Genomic DNA, 23,407 nt, shown 5'->3' on the forward strand with positions numbered 1-23,407 from the left:
GCATTACCGGCTTAAATACTTACAGTGACAGCTCAGCATACACAAGTGAATTTCAAATGAAAGTTTTTAAAACTTCTCAAACAGTTAAACGTAGGTCTAAGAAATAAAACTTACCGCACTGTCAGTGGCGCCTTATCTGTGGCGTTAACTAACCAGTTATAAAAAAAATCTCAGGCTTCCTTCATCCTATAACCTCAGAATATTTTTGGATTTTGCATGTTAGGAAAATATACCAAATATAATTGATAAACTATGAAGTCCATTCCATTTTTAAAGCTCCTGCATATACACTGTAATAATTACATTACCAAATTTCAACATTAAGTAACTGAAGTGGAAGATAAGGAAAAAAAATGCATAATCTTACTTTCTCTGTAGTTACAGTAAGAGATGGAACCAAGGATGGCGAGGACTCCGACTGCTTCTTGTATTTTTGCTTGTGTTTATCTTTCTCTTTATATTTCTAGAAGTTATAAAAGAGAATATAATCCAACTTCAGGTTCATCTTTAACACAGCTCATTTTAAATAACATGTCAAATGTCATCAAAATTTTAGATAGATAATATTTTGAAATATTTTTATAAACAAGATTTCCACTAAAATAGCACTAGACATTATCATAAGAGTAAATCAAGTATTTAGGCTTGCTTTCAAAATTCTTCAGTTACAATTGGGATCTGTAAATCTACTACTGTTAATGTTATCTATCTTGCCAATAACCAATCAATATAAGACACTGCATTAAGCACAGAGCTGTAACTTCTGCTTTAGAGGTCTTACTGTATGTGCACACCAAATATACTGCACAATAGTATTTTGTTGCAATATTACTGTAAGTTAATGTAAGGCAAATTATTAACCATTTAGAAATTTAGGTTTGGGTCCACTACTGGCATCTCCAGGCATATTAGTGTGAAACATGATTTAGATTTCATTCCCAGAAAAGCGTACACAATTTATGTACTAAATGAGTTAATCAATTTTCAACATTAAGCTGAACAAAACATCAAAGTTGGGAAAAAATAAAAGTTAAGTCTCCTTTCCAAAGAGGCTGAGAAAAAATTATTTCCATTTTTTCCACACTATGAAGCATTGGCACATTGGCTAAAATTGTGCAACCAGAGAAGAGAATCATTTCTTAATCTAGAACTTTTGCAATATAATACCAGCATTTCCATACTAGTAAAATTCAGTTCTTAGTGGATTACAGAACCAGACTCACATCGTACTTGTTTAAATAATTTGGTAGACAAATACAAAAAAAACACAGAGTCCGATACAAATTAAGAATACAGCAAGAGTTCAATAGTTTCACCAACTTTATCAACTGTAATTCTAGAGAACCACGTTTCCCTTAACATTATGCTTTATTCACATAGTCCACATGAGTAGACACAGAGCAATTGCAGGTATTACGGAAGGTTTCTTGCAGGAAACTTGCACTGAAATGTTTTACTGCTTTAACTACTACATATTTGTGGAATTTTTGCGTATTCATACAAAATCCAACAGAACAGTAAAATCTTAGGGCTGTTTGTTCAGAAAGCTACCAAAAAATGCATACATATGCATTTGACACATGGGGGGGTTTCTCAAAACTCCCTTTGCATTAATAAAATATTTGAGTAGCCTGAAAAGATGAGGAAGACAATTAGAAGGTGTAAGTCTGAATCGACATATTGAAACTCAGCAACTGTTTTAATTTCGAAAAGGATCCATGCTGATCTTCCCACGAGTACTAAATGATAATTCAGGCCCCAGAAAAAAAAAAATATATATATATATATACACATACATAATTCATTCAACAGTGACTACACTACCACTCTTGCTACGTACTAAAACAACATGTAGTATTTGTATACAAAATTCAGTTATCGCCAACTATCAGTTTTCTATTTTAGTCACAATGGAAGAAATATGAGAAACGTGTGTCGTGGAAGTGGTCCGAGACAACGGGTTCTCAAATCCTCTTAGAGCAGAATCAGCTACTTGACAAGCTGTATACCAAGCTGAAAACAAAACAGATTTTTCCATCTTTATAAACCATAAACACCAGCCAACTGATTTTTTTTTTTATCTCCTTGTCTCTAGCTAGCTCCAAAATCACTTAACTCAACCTATAACCTAGTTTAGCTAAAAAGGACATATGGCTTAGCCAAGAAAATAAAGTACCAAAGCTATCTTCACCAAAATATCATGCAAAAACATACTTGCTAGAATACAACATAGAAAGTCCTTTTGCTTGTTATACATTTTAAAACTCAAAGGAAGATCCAAGAGACAACTCTTCAAAAGGCTGATGAAAATTTCTCATTTCCTTTTTCCTACGCAGAAGTGAAGTTTTTTTTCTAGTGTGCTGCTTAGCAGAGTTTGCTCTTTTATAACAAAAACGTGCATGCGTCATAATAAAGAGATGTCACAAGGCAGGACTCTGACCGTTTAAAACCTAATAAAGGTGAGGTGGGGTGGGCTGAGGTAGGGTAGGGGGTAGGGGTGTGCGGGTGTGTGTCTCCCTCCATCTGTCCATCCTTTTTTGGAGGACTGAAACCGCACTGCACAGTCTTCTGGATAATTTCTTAAGTGCAGCAATCCCAAAAGTGCTACCCCATGCCGTCAGAAAACAAACAGGTACCAGGAGAAAATAGAAGCATCTGCATTGAGACTCCTGCATTACCCATCAAATCTGTTGCAAGCCCATACAAAGACACTGGACTCAGAAGCCTTTCAGTATTAGTTATTCAGTTTACTATACTGTTTGTGTTCGTGTTTAAAGAAACTTCCGTAATGATTTCACTGAACCCCAAACAACATCTTTCTTGAAGCCTCAAGAAAGAGGTTACAAAACTGAAACCAAGCCATTACCTTAGTTGCCATAACTTTCAGTATTTTTATTAAATAAATTCAAGTCACCCTAAAGAATTTTTTTATTTACAGTTGTGGAATTAAGAGGCAATGATTTTAGCACGCTTTAAGGTGAGCTGCATAGCAACATTAGTAAACAGTAGGAAACATTTATATGATCTTTTATGGAGCCTGTTTTACAACCTCCTCTGCAGGTTTCCCAGTGTTCTTTTACTTCCAGTGTTATTTTTGTCTGAAAGGCAAAGAAATGAAGAATCCTGACCAAAGGAACAGCCGAGAGGACTTCAAATTATATTCTGTAATGTAGTGAAATCACTTTGATACTAGTTTCTACACAAAAAGGTGTGCCATCTTTTGAGAAAAAGGAAATGAAGGTGAACACAAGGGAAGAGCGAGGGGAGCAGGAGGGAGAGCATGAACTACTCTGGAAGGACCTGGAAACAACATGCTTTAAGTCCTACAAAGTGAAGCATTAGCAACCACAACAAATTCTTCTCCCAGATCCGAAACAACAAAAATCCCAAAGTTGCTAGAACAGTTTTCCAAGGGGCTCACAGATGGCACTGTCAGACGTCACTCAAGGGCACTCGAGGGGTATCCCACCCAAAGGCCCTTTACATAGGCTATCTCATCCACAGGAAGTCTGCTGTCCTTGATTCCATATTCATTCCCCCTTTTAGGTTCCACCTCCTCTGATAAATAACCTCTCCTTCCCCCCCTGCTTTTCTTTTTTTCCTTTTTAAGTAAATTTCAGAAGATATATATGTCTCAATGTGAATTAACTCCAGATGCAAAAAACATCAAAGTGGAGAAATTTTCACCGCAGGAAGTCCTTTGAAAGGAACGTTCAGGTTTTATACCTATTACAATAAAAGTTTCAACAACAACCTGCTGAGATGAAGAGACTGAGCTCCCACAAAGTGACTCCTTGCAGTCGCACCCTCTTCTCATCATAAAGATGCAAAGAGGGCATAGTATTAGAGTTCTGAAATATTATCTACTTTTGAATCCAGAAAAGGAGTCACAGATGGACATGAATTCTCATCATGTTTAACAAACATGAAAACCTTCAATCAAGTCAGTCTCAAAGGATATACAAAGTAACTATCTTTCTCCATACCAGAAAAAGCAGCAACAAACAGTTGGCCCTTCACGGACAAATCCTAGCATGCTTCACCTTTTGTAAAAGCTCCTTCTCTGATCAGACATAGATCCAGAAGAAAACCAATTCAGCAGCACCTCACTTATGTACTCAGACTTCAATATCTAAGACTCGTAAGTTCAAATATGCCAAACATACATTTTAAGATAATTGCAATCCTGATAAATGCAATGCTACGCTCTGTAAAAGCTGGAGTTCAGCAGACGCAACACTCTAAGGAAGGTTATATTAATAAATACAGTGCAGACTACTAATCTAACAAAACAAACTTCAATCCTAGTTCACAAACAGGGTAGCTCAATGGGCCAGATTCAGGTAGTTCCTGAAACCTTTTTTAACTGTAAGAAAAGTAAGGCCTGTTTGCCCTCCAACCATCGAGCAAGCAGCTATAATATTACTGATCCAAGATGTTCAAGGGCCCTGATTTATGAAGCATAGCTAAATACCAACTACAAAATAACCAGAGGTTCATGTGTTAAGATTAATCAGAAAGTTTTACTTATCACTGGGGAGCTCATTTTTTGGCTTTTGTTTCTCACCTACTAAGTTATATAACACCTTCTTAATTCCAGTAATTACAGGCTGCAAGATAACAAAACAAATAGGGTACAAGATTTTTGAAATACTACAGCACTTCCTGTACCTTATTCTCTTCGGAAAAAGGGAAAAGGCAGAGCACACGCCAGTCATTTCCACTTCTTCCACAAAGACCAAATCTGCAAAATTATTAAATAGTACAGTTTGGCTCCAACTGTTCAATTCTTTTAGCTGATTTATATCTTGGGTGAATCTAGATCACGGAAGATCAGCGCCTGCTCACTCATTTTGTTTAATATCCTTTCAGAGGAAACATCTGTCATCAACTACTGAATGAAAATAACATCTAACCCATCATATTAAGAATAAATGTCTAATTTTATTTTGGCTCTGATTTGTTCCCAACAGAATAAATACGTTATCACATATATCCTTGCACATGTTCTGGACCTCAGTGTCTGGAGAGGCTGAATAATGCAAGTGAATGATAACTTTCCAATACAGATGGAATGGATGAGTCCAGCCTTCCTGGTGTGCTATTATTAATTCATAATATTACCATGCGTAAGTATCATTTAAGTTGTTCAATGTCTGTTCATTTTCACTTATTTGCTGTTAATCGCACAGGTACAGCTTTCCTCAAAGAGGTTTCCACAGTACTTCATAACAGAGTTTGATGAAATGAAGTTAGGAATGTAATAGTTCACCATTACAAAGGAAAAAAAAAAAAAATTGATCCCTCTCAGCCTTTCAATCAACAGTTCCAGAATGAAAGACACTTGGGGTCCAGAAGTTTCACGTTCAAATCCTATTTTATCGCATTCTGGCAATAGCCCTAGCTCTTCACCTGTCTAGTATTTTACACGGTATAAATCACAGCGGGAAAATTAAATGCAGTAGCGGTGCTGTTGCAGTCACAGTAACGAAAGGATGTACGTGGGGAAGGTTTACAGGGAGAGGTGGAACAACACTGTCAACACTGTTCAACTACACACATATTCGGTTCTACACACAACATCTGTTCCTAAACATCAATCCTTGATACAGTTACTTGACAGGCAAAAAACAACACACACCCTCCGCCACACACACACACCCCACTTCAATACTGTAATAAGGGTCAGAACAAGACTGACACACAACAACAATTATTCAGAATAAGTTATTCTTCTTTTGATATTCACTACTGAAATATGCTGCCTCTGCTATAAGGCAACTTAATATTAATGATTAGTTATGAATACTTAGGGCTAAACGCTTGAGTGGCACTTTACAGCTTCAAAAAGTGATGCAAGATTAACTGAGTTAAGACAATTCCTTATTGCCCATGTTCACTTTCAATTATTCCTATAAAATTGTTAGTATTCAAAAAAAACCTTAAAATATATGTTACATACTGTTAAACACTATACTATCTGCAATTTAAAGATATCCATCAAACACACGTCAGGAAATGCAGAAACGTAACAGCAAGGAAAAGAAATACATTATTTTTTCTGGCTTAAGTGAGCTTAAAAACATGTCACATTACCATTATTTGCAGACGGTCTACCAGTACACGAAAACTTTGTATATGGTGAACAGTGGATGCAGAAAAAGTTCTCTTAAAACACATACAAACAATCAAAAAAAAATTTCTAGGAACAGTCATTAGGTACACAATACTTAATTAGTTTAATCTAGGGCCCAAAGCAAACAAACAGAAATACCTTAGAGATCCTTTTGCTTCTACAACATCTTCCAGTTATAGCTACAGAATTAAAATGTAGGAAGATACACAAACTGAAGCAAAATCAAGCAGTAAACTCTATGACCTGTCTTTAATGTTCAGATGTCATTTATTTGCATAACTTTTTCAAGTAAGAGATGTTCATGCTCACTTTTTCCTCCCCTAGTTATTCAAAAGTTATATTTCTCTATCTTAACATGGCAGAGTACTAATTTTCAGGAGTAAAGTAAGCGATGCTACAACATCCTGAACTTGCAGAAAGATCAAATCACAACCAATAGACAAATACTGGCTTTTCTTAAAATTTTGTGACGTTACTGTTGAAACCAAGGTAAATAATACGTAATAATAACATAAATAATAAATAACAAAATTAACTAATAATACCTGAGGTACGTAATACAAATTTTTCACAGAAATGGAAAATCTTTTGGTTGAGCCCTGCAGAGGAAGGAAGAGATCCAGACTAATGAAGTGATTTTTCTTTAGAAAACGTCCCTTGTGTTTGATGACTTTGGAAAGAACTTACTGCAGTAAAGTTTCACGCAGAAACTTCTGAAGGAACACTGAGAGGGTCAGAGAACCTTATAAAAGCCAGGGTGAAGCAGTAACTACATAAAAGAAACAAAAAAGTAGTAACTGATGCTCCTCCTCTCAAGTCCTTCCCTGCACCTTTCATCTGTGGCAACGCTAACAGACATAGGCAATTTTTGTTGTTTTTGTGTGTTCGGGGTTTTTTTTTTTTAAATACACACACACAGTTGAAACTTATCATAATCAGGCTTATCATAATCAGAATTTCTTCAGAAATATTTTTGAGGATTTTGTCACCCAAGGATTCATTGCAATTCTTGGTTTTACAGTCTACAGAGACTATACTGCTACTAATCACTACTATTTCCTGGCCATGTTCTGCAGGGCTTGGTTTTCAGAAGCTTGCCATTTTCTTTTACACTGGAAAGCAGAAGACTAAAGTGTAGATGTTGAGGGAAAAGCGACGGTTGCAGCTAATGCAGCCTCATAAAATACTCCATCTTACAGAGAGCAATTCTTCGGTATACCTAAGGTTGTATATTCGTCATTTCAATTTTACAGTAATTTACTAATCCCAGATGCCAAACTTAATACCAATATCAGCACGTGCTTATTGTGCTAAGATACATTAAAACTATTACTCCTTCCTCTCATGAAATGTTACTGTAAGTTTAAAAAAATACCAAGTAGCCAAAGGATATACATGAGAGTTAAAATATAAGTTCCTACTTTTCCTCTTATTAAAATAAATAGAAATTAAAATAAAAACAAACTTATCTACTTTATATACTGTTTTCCTATAGTTTTTTCTCTTCGTAAGAGATCATTTTGCCATGCCATCTGTACCAGCTGCGGGCAGTTCAAGCGGATGCACTTGATTATCAAGATGACATAGAACAAAGCAGAACTTGAGGAGGAAACAAATCCACCAACTAGATAGCAACTTTGCTCTTAAAACGTGCATGTTTTCAAGATATGTATTACTGAATACATCCAGAAACGCTCACCTTCTAAAGAAACTGCGCTTAGGCACTGTCACTCTCTGTCATCCCTCCCAAGCAATTTTAGAAGTTCAATACAATTTGGCAAGAATAAAAATGTATAAACAACAAATAACGCAACACAATGTTCCTACAAAGTTAGGAAAAGACAGGTGGCCAAGAACAGAAACACTATTAGTCCCTGCACCACAGAAAAAGGCTACAGCCTGAAATTTGCCCTTTTTAAACATGAGGGATTCCACACAAAAACTTAAGAAACAGAAACCAGATTCTGTGGTTCACAGGAAGACTGCAAAGATCATCTATACAACTGAGCTACACATACTGCATGCCTGTGGACCAGTCTGTAGAGGTGTCAGGCATTCTTCAGAATTTAAGAGAACTCAATATACAGAAGCTTTGCCATTAGCAACCATGCCACATAATTCTCATCCAAATAATATTTATCTAGCATTATTTCAATTTTAATATTGATGTAATTTCAAAGTGGTTGCGAAACATTTTTCTTGTAGTTATCTTAGCCATTTTTAAGTACAGACCAAAACTGTAAGAATCTTAAAAGAGCATTACTTTAAAAAAAATGGCTAAGAGCATTAAACAGTCAAATTATTAAGTTTATTAACAAAACCACATAAATGAATCAATAAAAATGCTGTAGGATTCTGCATTACTGAGATAGGTCTGAAGTTTTTTCTCCTAAAACATTACACAAAAAAAAAAAAACTCATGTTCAAATAACATTATTAAGATTATAAAGTCAAGCAATTAACAGAGGATCGACAATTAAAATTGCCTTTGCAACACTGCCTCATACGTATCATAAACCAACTCTTCATGACTAAATCAGATTTAGGTTGAGAAAGGAAGAAACCACTCTTTATGCAGTTTAATGGGAACCTGCAGGACTGCAGTGTATTCCTATTTTTGCCACAGAATCTTATGCGATATTTAGCAGATCATTTCTATTTTTTTCCCTCATAGCTGATTGTTCAGAAAACGAGGAACGCATAATCAACACCTGATCTGAGTATTTAGGAACTGATGTGTAACAGGTCATACAGAGCATTAACGTCTCTAAGTATTAAGTATCTGTGTCCCAAATTAAATTCATAGCCCTGGCGTACACATCAGTTCCCTCACAATACATGGGGAAAGCCTGGACAGTGCAAAACGCAACTCTCAAACACACAGCTAGTCAGCAGAAACTTGCAAAGAGTCGAGGTATAGTTTAAATCGTAGCCCTTCCTAGGGGCCTAGCAACCACACTGCGGGCTACAGCAGGACAGCAGCAGTGCAGAATGTCACTCTCAGCCTAGAGCTCTTCTTAGATGTTTAAGTTTTTCCTCCTCAAAATTGGAAGTGTCACTTTTCTTTAAAGGCACAACAGCAGCAACAAGATGACAATAATGAACTCCCTTTAGCCAAAGCTCAGTGTTTGAAACATTTGCTCTGGTTCCTGGAGACCTGTATTCTACGCTCTCCTCAGACTGAGGCTCTCCAGCTTCTGTGATAGTGCCCTGGGGCTCCCTGTCACTATTTTGGTCTTGCCTCTCGAGTCACCACCCCTTACACATTTACGGTCTTTGATCACAAGAACATTTCTCCTTATTTCCCACCATAAGAGTCACTCCTGATTCTCTGTACTCCAATTAGGCAGCTTCTTCACTTGTCAGGCCTGGACCAGTACTGTTAAGCCCACCTAAAAGCATATGAAGTCTTGAACACATAAGAAGCATGCTCTTAGCTCAGATCTGGGCCTAATGCTATCTTATACAGGATTCAAAACTAACACAGCAAATAGCTTTACTGCTCAGGCCAGATCAAAGCTAGCACAAACAGAACCTTGGGTAATTCAGCTGCTAAAATGTAACAAGCCTTTATTATATAGTAAACTCCCTTTTGTCAGAAGTCACAAACAAAACACTGGGAAGCTTGCATAATTTTCACAGTAGTGGCAAGACACGCTTCCTTTACACAGAAGTCAACCCCAGCCAAGTTTAACATTCCTGGTGTAGTTCTTTCCAAAGATATGGCTGCCAGGAACATGAGCAAAACAAGGTATTCTTCCATAGCCTCATGGTGCCAGAAGTTTTTCCCCTAAAAGCTTGAAGCAAACACCTAGACCCTGAAAAAGGGATATTATAATTGGATGTCAAGCAACACATGACCAACTCTACTTAAAAAAGCACACAGCCTCTTTTGTAATTATTTCAAAGTAACACATCTCTCCCATAGCAACTAACAAGTCTTAGCATAGCACCAACAGGAATGTAAGTATTCTAAAGCTTCAAATTGCATCATTAAAATAGTCACATCCAAGTTTTTTAATTACATCCTTACATATTTGCTATCAATTTTGTAAGCACAATGTACTGCATAGACTAAATTATGAAGGAAAACACGTACTTTCAATTCAGCGTTTGTTTATAAACAGAGACAGCTACCCATGTCAACGTTTTCAGTCCACCCTCTTATTGCAGACTAATATTTTCTATGCAAATGAATAGCTCTGCATGTTTTACAATAAAAATATTCCAATCTTCAACCTATCCTGCTCCTGTCTGGCAGAAAAGGAAAGCTTTAAGGAGCCATAAAGATCAGTTTATCCAAATCTCCAAAGAACAAAGAGGAAAAATAAAGTATAAATTAGAGCATTCTTACTGGAAGAGGGGAAAAAAAAAAATTCTCCCTTAAACTTTGTATCTATACGGAAAGAGAAATTCACAAATTCACTGTAATATGTCAACAATATAGATTCCAAAGAGATTTACGGATGAGGAAAGAGGAAAAAAACACCCTAAACAACCACCTTTCCCCAAGATTACTGAGGGGTGCCTATTTCTTTATTATTAATACGCTACAAATGGAAGAAAAGCTGACAGCACAAAGAAATTTCAAGTACTGACAACTTTCCGAAACCAGCTCTGTGCAGTATCTACATTTCTTGTATCAACTCCAGGCAACTATTTTAACATAGGTGAAAGGTATTTTTGCCTTAATCAAAAATTCCTTTAAGTGTAGTCCTCTAAAAGTGTCAGCAAACATCATTCATACGGTAATGTGAATTTCTCTCGCTCTACCAGTCACTGAACAAGCCACTCTTAGATGCTAACAATATGAAGTCTAGAACCTCAGAGGACAGTGCAGTAACAATGGAATTATCTTCTAAACTGGCTACAGTCTGGACATAGGCAATAAAACATCACTAAGAATAGACGGTGTTAATTTTTATACCGACAGACTTCTTAAAAAGTCTCTCCGCATTTATGCTCCCTCCTTGCAAAATTCTTGATACTCGGGTTAATTCTTGCAGCTCTCCAAACATACAAGGCTGTAACACTTTTCCTCACTTCATTCCAAGTTGCTGGAACCTTTACAGCAGACTATCTTAACTCCTTAGAGAAGTTTTATGTGACAATCTAGCAAAAGGAATTGAATGATTTCGTAATGAACATAGGAAGTCATAAGTGATCAGAATCAAAGTTGGTCTAAATCCAGCCTCCTTCCTGACAGCAAGATAGAAGGAATCCCACAGTTAACAGCTCTGAAGCTACCTGCCCACATCAACATATCACATCTTGTATTTAATCTAAAATCTAACTTAAACCTCAAAAGTTTAAGTCTATAGAAGACTTTCCACCTATTATTACCATATCAAAATAGGATAGTTAGATGAATGTCCAATGCCATTTTTAATTTTAAGTTTGGGAGCCCAGCAATTATGACAGTGAGTCTGACACGTTACCAAGGTATTATGTGAGTATTTTATCATTGTAATCTCCTACTCCAATTCCATAGATTATTCATTACTTCTCAGAAGTTTTACTGTGTCTCCTTATAATTCCTAGCTTTGTCTATATAGGATTGACAAACTTTTCAGACTGTTCACCATCTGGCAAATTGTCTTTTCTCCTTTATATAAAGGTAACAAAAATAATTTTCTTATTTTTTATTAAAAAAAAAACCACACAGATTGGAGATACAAAGACTAGTTTTAATTTAGTCCTGAACTGGTGACATTTTACAATTTAGGATCACGCAAGTTACACAATACGTTTTATACTGATGAACATATGCAGAAGCGAAGAAGTTATTTTCAGTTGATCTCATCATATTTTCCAAAATAATGATACTGAAAAACAACCCCTTTCCAAGTATATTACTTGCAGGTTTATAGAGCCTTAGTCACAAAATATTTCACTCTTAAAAATAGTATTGCAGCTTGTCAGTTTACAGAAGTATTTATGTGTGTAAAAAATGCATTAGTTATCATTTGCCTCTGCAAGCTACAGTAGCAGTTTCAAAGTACCCAGACAGAGTTTCTTAGAAGATTAAAAAATAATGATAATAAGCTCCTACTTTCCTACAGCTTTTCTTTAAAACAAAATGGTCCAACAGTAAGGTTTACTGGATGCTACAAATTCCTTCAAGAGTTGAAGAGAGCTTCATATTACCTTTTGCAAGCCAAATATATTTTGCTGTCTAATTCCAGCCACTGGGTAGCACCTCTTGCATTTCTGCTACCAGCTCTCAAGACAACCTTAGTTTGCATAAAGCTAAACAACAGGGCTGCTTGTATTTAAAGGAGGCTTTGGTGCTGGGCTTTATTTTGTAATTGTCTGGAACCTCAGTTATAAGATTCACCAAACCATGTCAAAAATGCCTTGATTTTTAATTATAACTTAGGTTAAGGAAAGGATGATTCAGTAAAAGCAAACAAAACTACTTCTGAAATCCAAAACAGGAATCATAGTTACAGAGAAGTATCTAATTACAAAGGTCTACTAAAGACTCAACTGAAAGAAATGAAAAGCAGGCATAAATATATAAATATGTGAAATGAAAGCCACTTGGTCACCTTCTGAAATTAGCCCCGAGACAGCCTCTTTCTGTCCATATGAAGAGTTGAATAAGCCGACCTGACGTACCTGAGTCCAATATCCAGAATCCCTATTCTACTACGCTACTACATTTACACTGGATATAAACTGAAACAAGACAGGTTCAACTGGATAAGAGAAGAAACATTTGCACCACAAGCCCTATCAACCAAAGAAACAAGTTGCCCAGAGAAGTCATGCAGTCTCCATCCTTGCAGGCTTTCAAGACCAGTTTGGATAAAGCCCTGATTCACCTGGTCTGATCTCACAGCTCACTTGCCTTGGAGGAGGACAATGACTTAGGGACCTCCTGAGGTCCCTTCTCACCTGAATTATTCTACAATTCACCCTCAGGTTACATTGAAAGGAGAAGACATGAGCATACTTGTTTTAATAACATAACCCTTTCTTCTTTTCCTGCAGTTCCATTCAGATTTAAATCTTGCTTCCTGCTCTCCCCAAAAAACTTTATTTTGGGGGCAGTTTCAACGATTCTTTCTTCAGGATACTAGCTGTTCTCACCTCTTTTGAGGCATTAATATTCTTTCAGCAGTTCAAACGCCACCTTCTGCAGCTGACCAGACTATTTAGAAATTGTTAGCTTACAAGGGGGCAAAATATTTATCACCTAGTGAGATAACTTCCAATTCTCAAGGCCTCTCTGTACACAGAACCTTACAGTTCATTTCAACTATCAAACGTACTTAATACAAACATCAAGGGCATAACGTATGCAGCTCGCTACTGATTGTTAACTGCAACAAGAATTAAATTCTCGATAAAAAAAAAATTTAGAACAGTGGGCCTCCAAATCCCTCTGACAGATTATCTAACACCAAGATACAAAGTTTTAACAAACTGTCTAGAATGAAATGTGTAACCAACAATTTTGGTTCCTGTATAAAACTACTGTTTCAATTTTACATAACAGAAAACTTTTTTCAATTTGTAACAGAAAAATAGTATTGCTAACCTTATACAAGAAAAGGTTATCAGAATAAATATTTACCTTCCAGAAAAGCAAGTTATTCTGAAGGCCTTTCAGAATTATCAAAAGTTCTTTTTAGAGAGCAAGTCAGCCGTTACTCCGTGAACTCCCTTTCAAAATTAAAATGAGCCTGGAACCTTACCTGACAGGTACATAATGGAGAAATATGTTTTCCCCAAATTGTGAATATTAATTTATAATCGAATAGTTTGACCAAAGCAAGCATTTGGCAATTTTCACACTCTGGAGATAAACAGGTGAGCCATGTTTTCAAGTCAAAATCTTTTAAGTGTCAATCTACTGAATTTTACCAAACCTCTCTCTAGGAGTCTGAAGTTCACAGAATAAATGCTCTGAAAATAGAGAATAATATTTTAAATCTTGCATTTGAAGGTACATTTCGTTTTGAATTATAGCTCTTAGAAATGAACAAACAATATTTTAATCAATGCTTGGTACCTACATTTCTTCATATGTTGTTTAAGTTCCGATAGGACTAGACATTAAGAAAAATCGCTTTACATAAAAATGAATCCTTTCGCTATTTAGGACTTCAAATAGAGGTACACATAGTTACCGTAGGGCAGAATCTGGCCCCAGTTTGTGGGGCCAGATAGTTTTTATCCCTATTACAACCACAACTATATGAAAGGTGGAAAACCAACACAATGATAAAATTTTAAGGGCAGCATTTTTATTTATTGGCAATGTCAGGGCCAGAACAGAATTTCCAGTGCCAAGAGCTCATCTGGGAGGAGAAAGAAATAAAACAACATCAACTTACTTGTAAAAATCAAGCACATTCACACGCCACAGAAGCCAGTGGAAGAAAAATATGCAAACTTCTGTTTTACTGATCTAAGTTTTGCTGTCTAGTACAAATAAACAAAGAGTAGCATGTAATTGCGTTACTGACCATTGAATCTCATTCACAGGCTAGTATCAGAACACTTTTTTGCCTACACTAAACAATACAATTGGACCACTACTCTAAATCCTACACGCTGAAGACTAACAGACCTCTTGAAGGATTATTGCCATTAGTCTCTTAGTTTTGTATGCTATACTCCAGTTCAGCAGCTTTTCAATGAAGGTATTTTTCCCTTCTATTTTTAATATCAAAAATACTTTTAAAAACTGGAGGGAAGAAAAAAAAAATAGCAGCCATGGGCCTTTTTCTTACATAATCAACTCTCTTCAGCAATCCAAGAACTACATGATCATTCATTTTTCCTCTGGGACTACGTCCTTTAAAAGCAGCAGTCTGTATTTTCCCAAGGTTTCACAAGAACTAAATCACAAAGAAACAAGATATGCAGTAGCAGACTACCATCTGCACAATATATCAAATGAGTCGTCACATGCAGAAGGTAATCAACTTCAACAAAAGAATGAGCATCCATACCACACATGGTTTACTGACTGAAGACTGTCTGTAGAGCACAGACCATTCTTTTAACTATAGACTATGAAAGATAAAAATCAAAGACAAACAACCTGTAGCTAAGAAGAGTTAGGTTATTAATAACTCTAGGAAATTGCAACTTTTGTCACTAATCTGTGGTCTCAAACAGAACAGAGCTTCATTATTATGCAATATATAAAGCAGACTAAAACTGGTAAATGAACGTGCTCTAACACACCAGGAGAACCTCTGAAAGTCAGATAATAGGTAATTGCCTCAAACTGCATCGCTCCATTTGGCGTTACAGACCGTGAGATCTTTGGGTTTCTTATGTTCCAGTTCATGAAACTGAGAAAAAACTTGAATATCCTATTTTTAGCACCTCCCTGAGTCACAGACAAAAGGTCAGGGCTTGCAAGTGCAAACACCACCACTAATTAGGCCTAGAAGATCCACATCAAGACACTTTAAGAGTAGGAGAAGCTGAACAGCCATCAGGAAAAACTACTGGATATATTGATTGAACATACATTGTAAGAATGGCCTTCCAAGCATTCCCTGAAGATTTTACAGGTATTATGACTTGAAGCAGCATAATACCACCAGTCAAAGCCACTTTAAAAAAAGTGTTTTGCACGACTCAGAGATACAAGACCAAAACTGAGCCTTACACTTGCAATTCATAAGCATCAAGTTTCTTCAAATTCAATGTCAGACTTTGGTCAGCGTGAGTAAAACTCAATGCATGTATTTTGATAAAACATGGCTTGCAATACAGTAGTATACAGTAGTGACCAAAAAAACAAAACAAAAACTTAAAAAAACAAGGCAAATGTCAGTATGATTTTAACTTGCAGGTAATTCTGTAGTCTATATTTCAAGACTGTTTCTATCTGTACATCATTATGAAAAAACAAATTAGCCAAAACCCCATCCTTCTATTGTTTTTAGACATACGTTTAAACATAACACTACAACTGCATCACAATGCACACAATCCTGCATTACTAGGTGAAGAGAAAAGGTATTTATGGAACTATTTACCTATGACAAAAACAAAATCTCAAGATACTTTTTAAAAGGTTATCCAAGAACAAAGAGCAACATCTACCCAGGGTGGAAGTGAGCTTAAAAACAGATTCAATGTTAGGGAGAGTGAACGTCTGAAGATTGCCGTTTGCTATTAAGTTTCCCTTGACTAAAAAAAATAGCTCCTTCCTAATACATATTTGGTCAATATGTTGGTCATTTTTTATGTTATGCTTTTGTATTATTCAGAGCAAGGTCCACCCACACCCACAGAATAAATTAGACATATAAGATGACAACAATTTCACATGTATTCTTAGAAAGGAGACTAAAAAGGAGTCAAAGTAGATTTGAATTATTGTGCCACTGTCTGTTATCTCACTGTGATGTATTTAGATGACAAAACCCCCACAGACAACTATTAATCTGGCAACATTAAAAATGGAAAGTAAAAATTAAGACTCCTTTTTAAAAATATATGAAGTCCTGAACAAATAAGCCAAAGACAGACATTAGGAATCAGCTATGTTCCTTATAATCTCACTGAAAGGCTCTCAGGTGAATGATAAGGTATTCTGCCAGTATAGCAGTCTTGACCACCAATACCACTAAAATACGTCAAGAGATGCATTTTCTAAAACGTCCACGCACTTTTTCTTCCCCATCTAGTCACAAAGACTTTACAAAAAATTCTCTGATGTGAAACTAAGACTGAGGAAGCTCCATGGAAACAGCTATCCCAAATCTGTTTGTCTATATCCCAAAACTGAGGATAAAGAAACAGGTAAAAGAAGGTGCATGTACAAATGCATCTAAAGATGTTTTCTCATTGGACACTAGTATCTCTAGTTCATCACCTGTATTATTTATTTTTCAGTACTTCAGGAACAAGATTTCCTTCATGCTTTTCAGCAAGATCTAGGTTAAACGTTTATCAAAAAGTGTTACTATTAAGCAGATATGCCACGTAATTAGCAACGACAAATCCACTTACTTTTTTCTCCTTCTCATGATGTTTATCCTGAGAGTGAGAGGAAGAATCACTTAAACTTTGATCATATGACCTATTAGATCCCCGTTTGCTCTTTTTCTAAAAAGAGAAAATATATTTATGGATATAGAAAAGGAATCATTTGAATAAATAAAAAGTATAAAGCATTTCAACAGATAAAATGCCTTACTGCTGGAGGGGAAAAAAATTTCAGTAACTGAAAACCTGACAAATAACTGACGCTAATAAAGTTAAAAAGACTACCCACTGTATACCAAAACAAAACAAAAAACCTACCCTTATATTGACTTTTATACCACCTCATGACTTTGCAAAATGTGCTTTCCACAAAAGTGAGATATGCCACCTTTTTAAAGGTTAAAATATGCTTAAACACATTTTCAAGCTTTCATAACATAAAACAGAAAAGATGATACTCAAGTGAATATCACGTGAAACCACAGTGCTTACACCCTCACATGCTTCAAAATGCATTTGAGGAGGCTGTTCTATGACTCCATGATTTATCATTCAAGTGGCCTGTCTGCAACACTTATTTGTAAAAACAATAAAAAATATAGGACACCGAATGTTACGATCACACGTGGATTTACAAGTGGCAGACATAATTACCTGTATTTCCATAATATTTGAGAGCTTTGTCTGAGACCTCACACACTTTAAGCTAGGCCAATGTCCAAAATGTCTAAGTTACTCTATGATAACTGAAGAAGCGTTATAAGGATGCTTCAGGTCAGTATCTGATCAACCAAAGTTTTCAGTGGTAAAATAGATATACCTCACCCGGCATCCTTAGTAATAAATACTAACTATCTGTATTTACCAGGTATTGACAGTCATGATATCCTTAAAGGAACACTAGAAAGCTAACATGATCTTGGTAGTCTTTACTGTTCTTAGCACTGCAGTTTCGTAATGGGAATATGGAGCTATTTCTTTATTGTTAAATTTACTTTTAAAATAAATGCATCTGTTCAAGTCATAGCTGCACTGGAGCATTCACATGAAATGTATAATAGTGTAAGAGCTTGCTTTCACTGCTAGATAATGTATTGTTGTTCTTTTTGCACACCCAGTTCAAGATAAAAAGCTAAGTACGGGCTACATTTTATCATGAAGCAAACTCATCAATATTCACAGGAGTGCAGAGCTAATCTCACCAAGCTTATCTTCTAGAAAGCTAAAATGGCTCATTTGCCCTGTGTGTTTACCTCATTGCAACTTATTCAAAAGGTACCCCAAAGAATTCAACCATTTTTAGCAGTGAAAACAAGTACTCAGCAAGTTTAAGCATACTTACAGTAGTATCTCAATTTAACCCTACATAATTTAAAAGTCCAAGTCCACACATGCATGCACACAAACACACAGAGTTATTTTGCACTGTCAACCTGGTGATCTAAGAAGCGATATGAAATACTCAAGAGGTCTGATCCAAAAACCTACAGAAACAAACGAGAAGTTTTGAAGGTTTTTGCATCAAACCTCAAGCCATTTCCTTGAGGTCGCGTTTCACAGAACTTACAGGTAGGGAATATCCACTAGCTACACAGTGAGAAGAGGAACAAAAGGAAGAACAGTAAAAAAAGAATAGAAGAGAGGGCTTCTTTATTCTCCAACATATAGGAGATCAAAAGAAAGAAATATTTCTGGACTGTCCCAAAGCATTCTAAATTCCTAGAAGCCAACTAATCAAATGGTAAAAGAAAATATTACAGCTATCAGCTAATTTTAAAGGACTGACTTTAAAAAAAAAAAAAAAAAGCCTAAATACACATGATGTTTCTGGCAGGGGAAGAAACACACATTTAGAAAGTAATCTCTTATACAAAAATAATACATTTTTAGCTAGCATTTCTATAATGGTGATTAAAACATTGTTTTAATGAAATATAAATTAGTGCCATATGGAATTTAACAAATACTTACCAGTTTACTGAAATGGTATTTACAGTAACCACAGTATTGGACATTATCTGCCCCATTGCCTTCTTCTTCACAAAGAAGTCCTGCAAACTGGGCACTAAAACAAACCAAACAACACCCGAGAGAAGCAATTTTACATTAACTCACACCAAAACACCATAGCTGATTATATACAGATACTTACATCTATATTTCATAGAAGAGATTTCCAAAGACACAAGAGACTTAAAGGGATGCAAGCACCTAATTAACCTTTGCAGTCCAGTAAAAAACATACATGGTTCATTCGCAAACTATGAAAAGGGCACCAGGCCTATAAGCCACCTACACATAAGCATAGCTTAAAAGTCTGCTTTTACTATGCAGCTACTCCCATAAATAAATAAATCAAGTAATTTATGTTTCTTAGCTCAAACTCAAGTCAGAAATTATTTATGGAAACAATAGCTTTTAACAAAACGATCCTGTGAATAAGATGAAATTGTTCTACAGTTGTATGCATCTTTTCTATTCTACGAAGACAAATACTTTTTGGTTTTTTCCTAAATAAAACTTTGAGTGTGATCATAAATCAAACCATATTTTATTGGTTTAACACAGACTGTGGCAAGTTAATTCCTTTTAGAAAGAAAAAGACTTGCAAGTTTCCTTGTCTGGGCTAACACGACCTTATTCTATTCCCTTTTTTAAGTCAAATTTGCTCTCCACCATTTGTAAAAGTTTGATTTATTTTCTTTATTGAAATCTTGGACAAATTTCTGTATTGAACTTGGACACTGAAACCCAAATATTCAGTTTCATTTTGTACATCACTTTCATTAGCATAGTAATACAATACTACAATCAAAAAGATGCAAGCATTTAAGTGAAAGAACAGCATACATACCAGCTTATTTTCATTGTCACTTAAAATCACTTTCCTCTTATTTATACACTATGTTCTTGGGCAATCCAGAAATACTTTCTCCTAAATATATGCATACCTACAGCAGAGGCCGACTACAAAAAAAAACTTGCAATATGATCTCTTTACGCAAATATTTACCATTCTAAGCTTGACCAAAAAAAAAAAAAAAAAAACCACCCACACATCACACAAGGTCGTTCTTACTAGATTGATTTTGTTAACTCAAAATTGATATAGCTCATGCCGGATCTCTATTTTTTCTAGCTTTCACATATTCCCTCCATTTTATAAATGCTACAGAAACCTCTCAGTATCCTCAAACAGTCACAGTACTCTCTGGCTGGGCATTATCTGATAGCAGATACCTGTTCACAATCAATCAAAAAATTCTAAAAATTGACAAGATTATGAACGATAAGAATATATTCAAAATGAAAATATTTATAGGTTCTTTATGACATTCACTAAAAGAGGATTTTTGGAAGAAAGACAAGATGAAAAGGACTTTTTCTTCTTCAAACCCTTAGATACATACATTTTTCACATTGATAAGTAGCTTCTTTACGTGGTGTATAAGTTCTCAGGAGCAAATCCATTTTCACCATAAAACCAAACCCGACATTGATCATTTCCAATGAAAAATTAGATGCTTACGAAAAATTAAAATTTCAACATCTTGCCAGATATCAGAGTGTAAGAAAAACCTGCACAGAGAGACCCTGACACTGTAAATGAGGACATGCAGAGTTGTAAAGAAATTAGCATCTAGACTCCAGAATCAAATCCTGTAAGATCTGAACAAGATATTCAAAATGTCATTTGACTACCCTGAAGAAAATACATTTAAGTAGATGAGCAAATATGATTTCCCTGACTGAGCTGGCACACAGACAAATGATGAAACATGCTAGGGCACTCGTAAAACAGATGGCCAAAACCAAAGACTACGAACCTAGACAGTCTGCATAAAATCGCAATTTCCTACAAAAAGACTTCATCTGAATCTAAAAGAACACACAATCTCCAGGAAACTCAGGGATGGGATTGCTTCTGTCTGTTTCTACCTGTTACACATGCAGTTTAATCTAATTATCCAGCCTCTAAGTCCATAAAGAGGGACAGGCATCTCCTGAATGCAAGTAAACCCAAATATCATAAAGTGCTACGAATCAGATGGTAGACGTGGCCTGTTTTTAATTCAGCAGCTATAGATGAAACCTAGGTTAATAGTTTAGGTTAGACAGCTACCATTTAGATAAATCTAGTGAGGTGAAACACCCCTCCTGGTACAGGCTCATAAACATTTTGGCCATAACTTTATTGCACTTTCATGTGTGTCTCAATAAGCAATTTGTTCCCTGGTCTGATTTGCTTTTTTACTGATTTTACTTTTAGCAAATATCAAATCAGTTAGCAGGTAAACAAACAGCTGCTTCTTATTCCTGTATTTATTTAAAATATCCCCTAAGAAAAAGAATATAAGAAAAAAAAAAATACTAAACCTTGTATCGGGCATATTGGCTAGCTTTCAACTCATAACTCTACTATTGCTCGGCTCAGAGCATATTCACAGGCCCGCAAAGCAACTAATACACGATGAGGGGGCACTTTCAGATAGCTTCTGCAGCTCACAGCAACGTCTGTGCTCCAGGCCGTATTGTTAGCAAACTCTAATATGCTGGATATTCTACACAAGCTACTAAACAGAGCCACTTTACTACAGATGCCTTATAAATATCACATGCAGCTGTTTCTTTTTGAAAGTGATTTCAAGGATGCTAAATGATAAGATATACTTACCAGGTTACATGAAAAGCTTGTCGACATCCATGTTTATTACATGTCATGCAAGCACCAGTGGCTGCTTTACTTTCTCTGCCTTGTTCATCACAAATATAGCATGTCTATTAAAGAGAAAATATTTAACATGATAAAAAACATACAAACAAATTTAGTGTTACTCATAGGAGATTTTCTAGCATGAGAACTGTTGGATTTTATGAGATCTATAAAAAAAACTAATTGCATTTGTTTGTAAAAGGAGATCACCTAACAAACCATTTAGGTAGGATCTATGTAACACTATCAACCCTAAAGCAGTACAAATATTAACTTATTTCAATTCTATACCACTATTTAATTAGCCAAAACAGCCAAACATCCAAAGGTGAATAATATTAAGCTTCAGGATTTTCCTTGCCTTCAAGTTTGTTTTTGTGTCTTTTTAGGTCACAACCATTTTCACATATTCATTTAATATCACCAGTCTTATATTAATTGCATTCAGAAATATTAAATTAGATTGTGTGCCTAATAGCACAAGACACCATACAGCATACACGCACAGACCTCTATACATCTAAAACACTGCTACCTTAATTTTATTTGTACTTTTCCTGTAAATAATTTTCAGAGGTCTCTCAGTATGCTTCAGTACTAATATATTAATTTAATTATAGTGTTTAACTTCAAGGTGACTTGGGCAGCCCCATAAACATTATCTTAGAAACTAGTCTAGCAAGAACCTTCTGTAAAAAAAAAAAAAGTTTAAGTTAGTATACTACACCCATTTCAAGCTCAAAATTTAATAACTTAAAACAAAAACAAAATTGTCTAGGACCTGAAAATCTTTTCACAGCGTTTCTCTCAATTTCCTTCTTTTACTGGGATACTGTGGCTATTCATAAGCTTTTGGAAAGTATTTTCAATTAACATGAAAAAATTTAGATTAAAAAAAAAAACCAAATCTTTTTCATTATTCAATGTTTTTATAAAAAAAGAAAAGTTGTGGTTCCATAGAACTTCCTTCATAGCAGACATCACTACAATAACTCGCCCACATTTTCATGAAAAATATCAGGTAAAACTATATCTCTTTCCATTTTTTACTGTTCTAATTACTGAAACGCCAATCAGAGAAATTCTATCATACCACATTTATAATACCAGATGCAATGTATGGCACAAACAAAATGGAACAATTTAACACTTGGTTCTTAATGAAAATATCTTCCTTTGTAGATGCAGTCAGTTGTCTATTTTTAAATAAGACAGAAGCTTAAAGTGAAAAACTTTAGTACATTACTACCTGTATGGAAAACCCATTAGAAGATCTTAGGTGGGAAGGCAAAGAGAAACAACTTCTATTAGTTTCAAAATTGCCTAAATTTACCCTGTGGCAGACATGCTGCTATTGTATGGCAACCTCTTCAAGTAATGTAAAGAGAATAAGTAGAATGAAAAATAAACAAACAGAACATTGCCCATGGATGGTAGAAAACATAATTTAATAAAAATGGACCAAAACATTAGTGAAATTTAAAAAAAAAAAAAAAGAGCAAAAACAGCATTACTTAGAAAGATATGAGAATTACTGAAATTCTGCTATCAGAATGGCTTTTAACAGAAGTATTTAGAACAGTTTTTAACAT

The 23,407-nt window shown here is 35.4% G+C and overlaps 1 protein-coding gene across 13 annotated transcripts in view; it reads right to left on the reverse strand.

Moving 5' to 3' along the window:
- MLLT10 (MLLT10 histone lysine methyltransferase DOT1L cofactor) overlaps positions 1-23,407 on the reverse strand; it is a 147,712-nt gene that overhangs the window by 71,653 nt on the left and 52,652 nt on the right. For 9 of the 13 annotated variants that reach the window (XM_068934587.1, XM_068934590.1, XM_068934588.1 and 6 more), the window contains 4 exons: positions 21,777-21,880; positions 19,073-19,166; positions 17,126-17,221; positions 368-463 (listed from right to left, as the gene is read on the reverse strand). In XM_068934587.1, the coding sequence (XP_068790688.1) occupies positions 368-463; positions 17,126-17,221; positions 19,073-19,166; positions 21,777-21,880 (390 nt within the window). The remainder of the gene's footprint in view (positions 1-367; positions 464-17,125; positions 17,222-19,072; positions 19,167-21,776; positions 21,881-23,407) is intronic. The other 4 variants (XM_068934591.1, XM_068934596.1, XM_068934594.1 and 1 more) reach the window with 1 other exon arrangement.

This window comes from Struthio camelus, chromosome 2 (assembly GCF_040807025.1).
Source record: "Struthio camelus isolate bStrCam1 chromosome 2, bStrCam1.hap1, whole genome shotgun sequence".
NCBI lineage: Eukaryota > Metazoa > Chordata > Aves > Struthioniformes > Struthionidae > Struthio > Struthio camelus.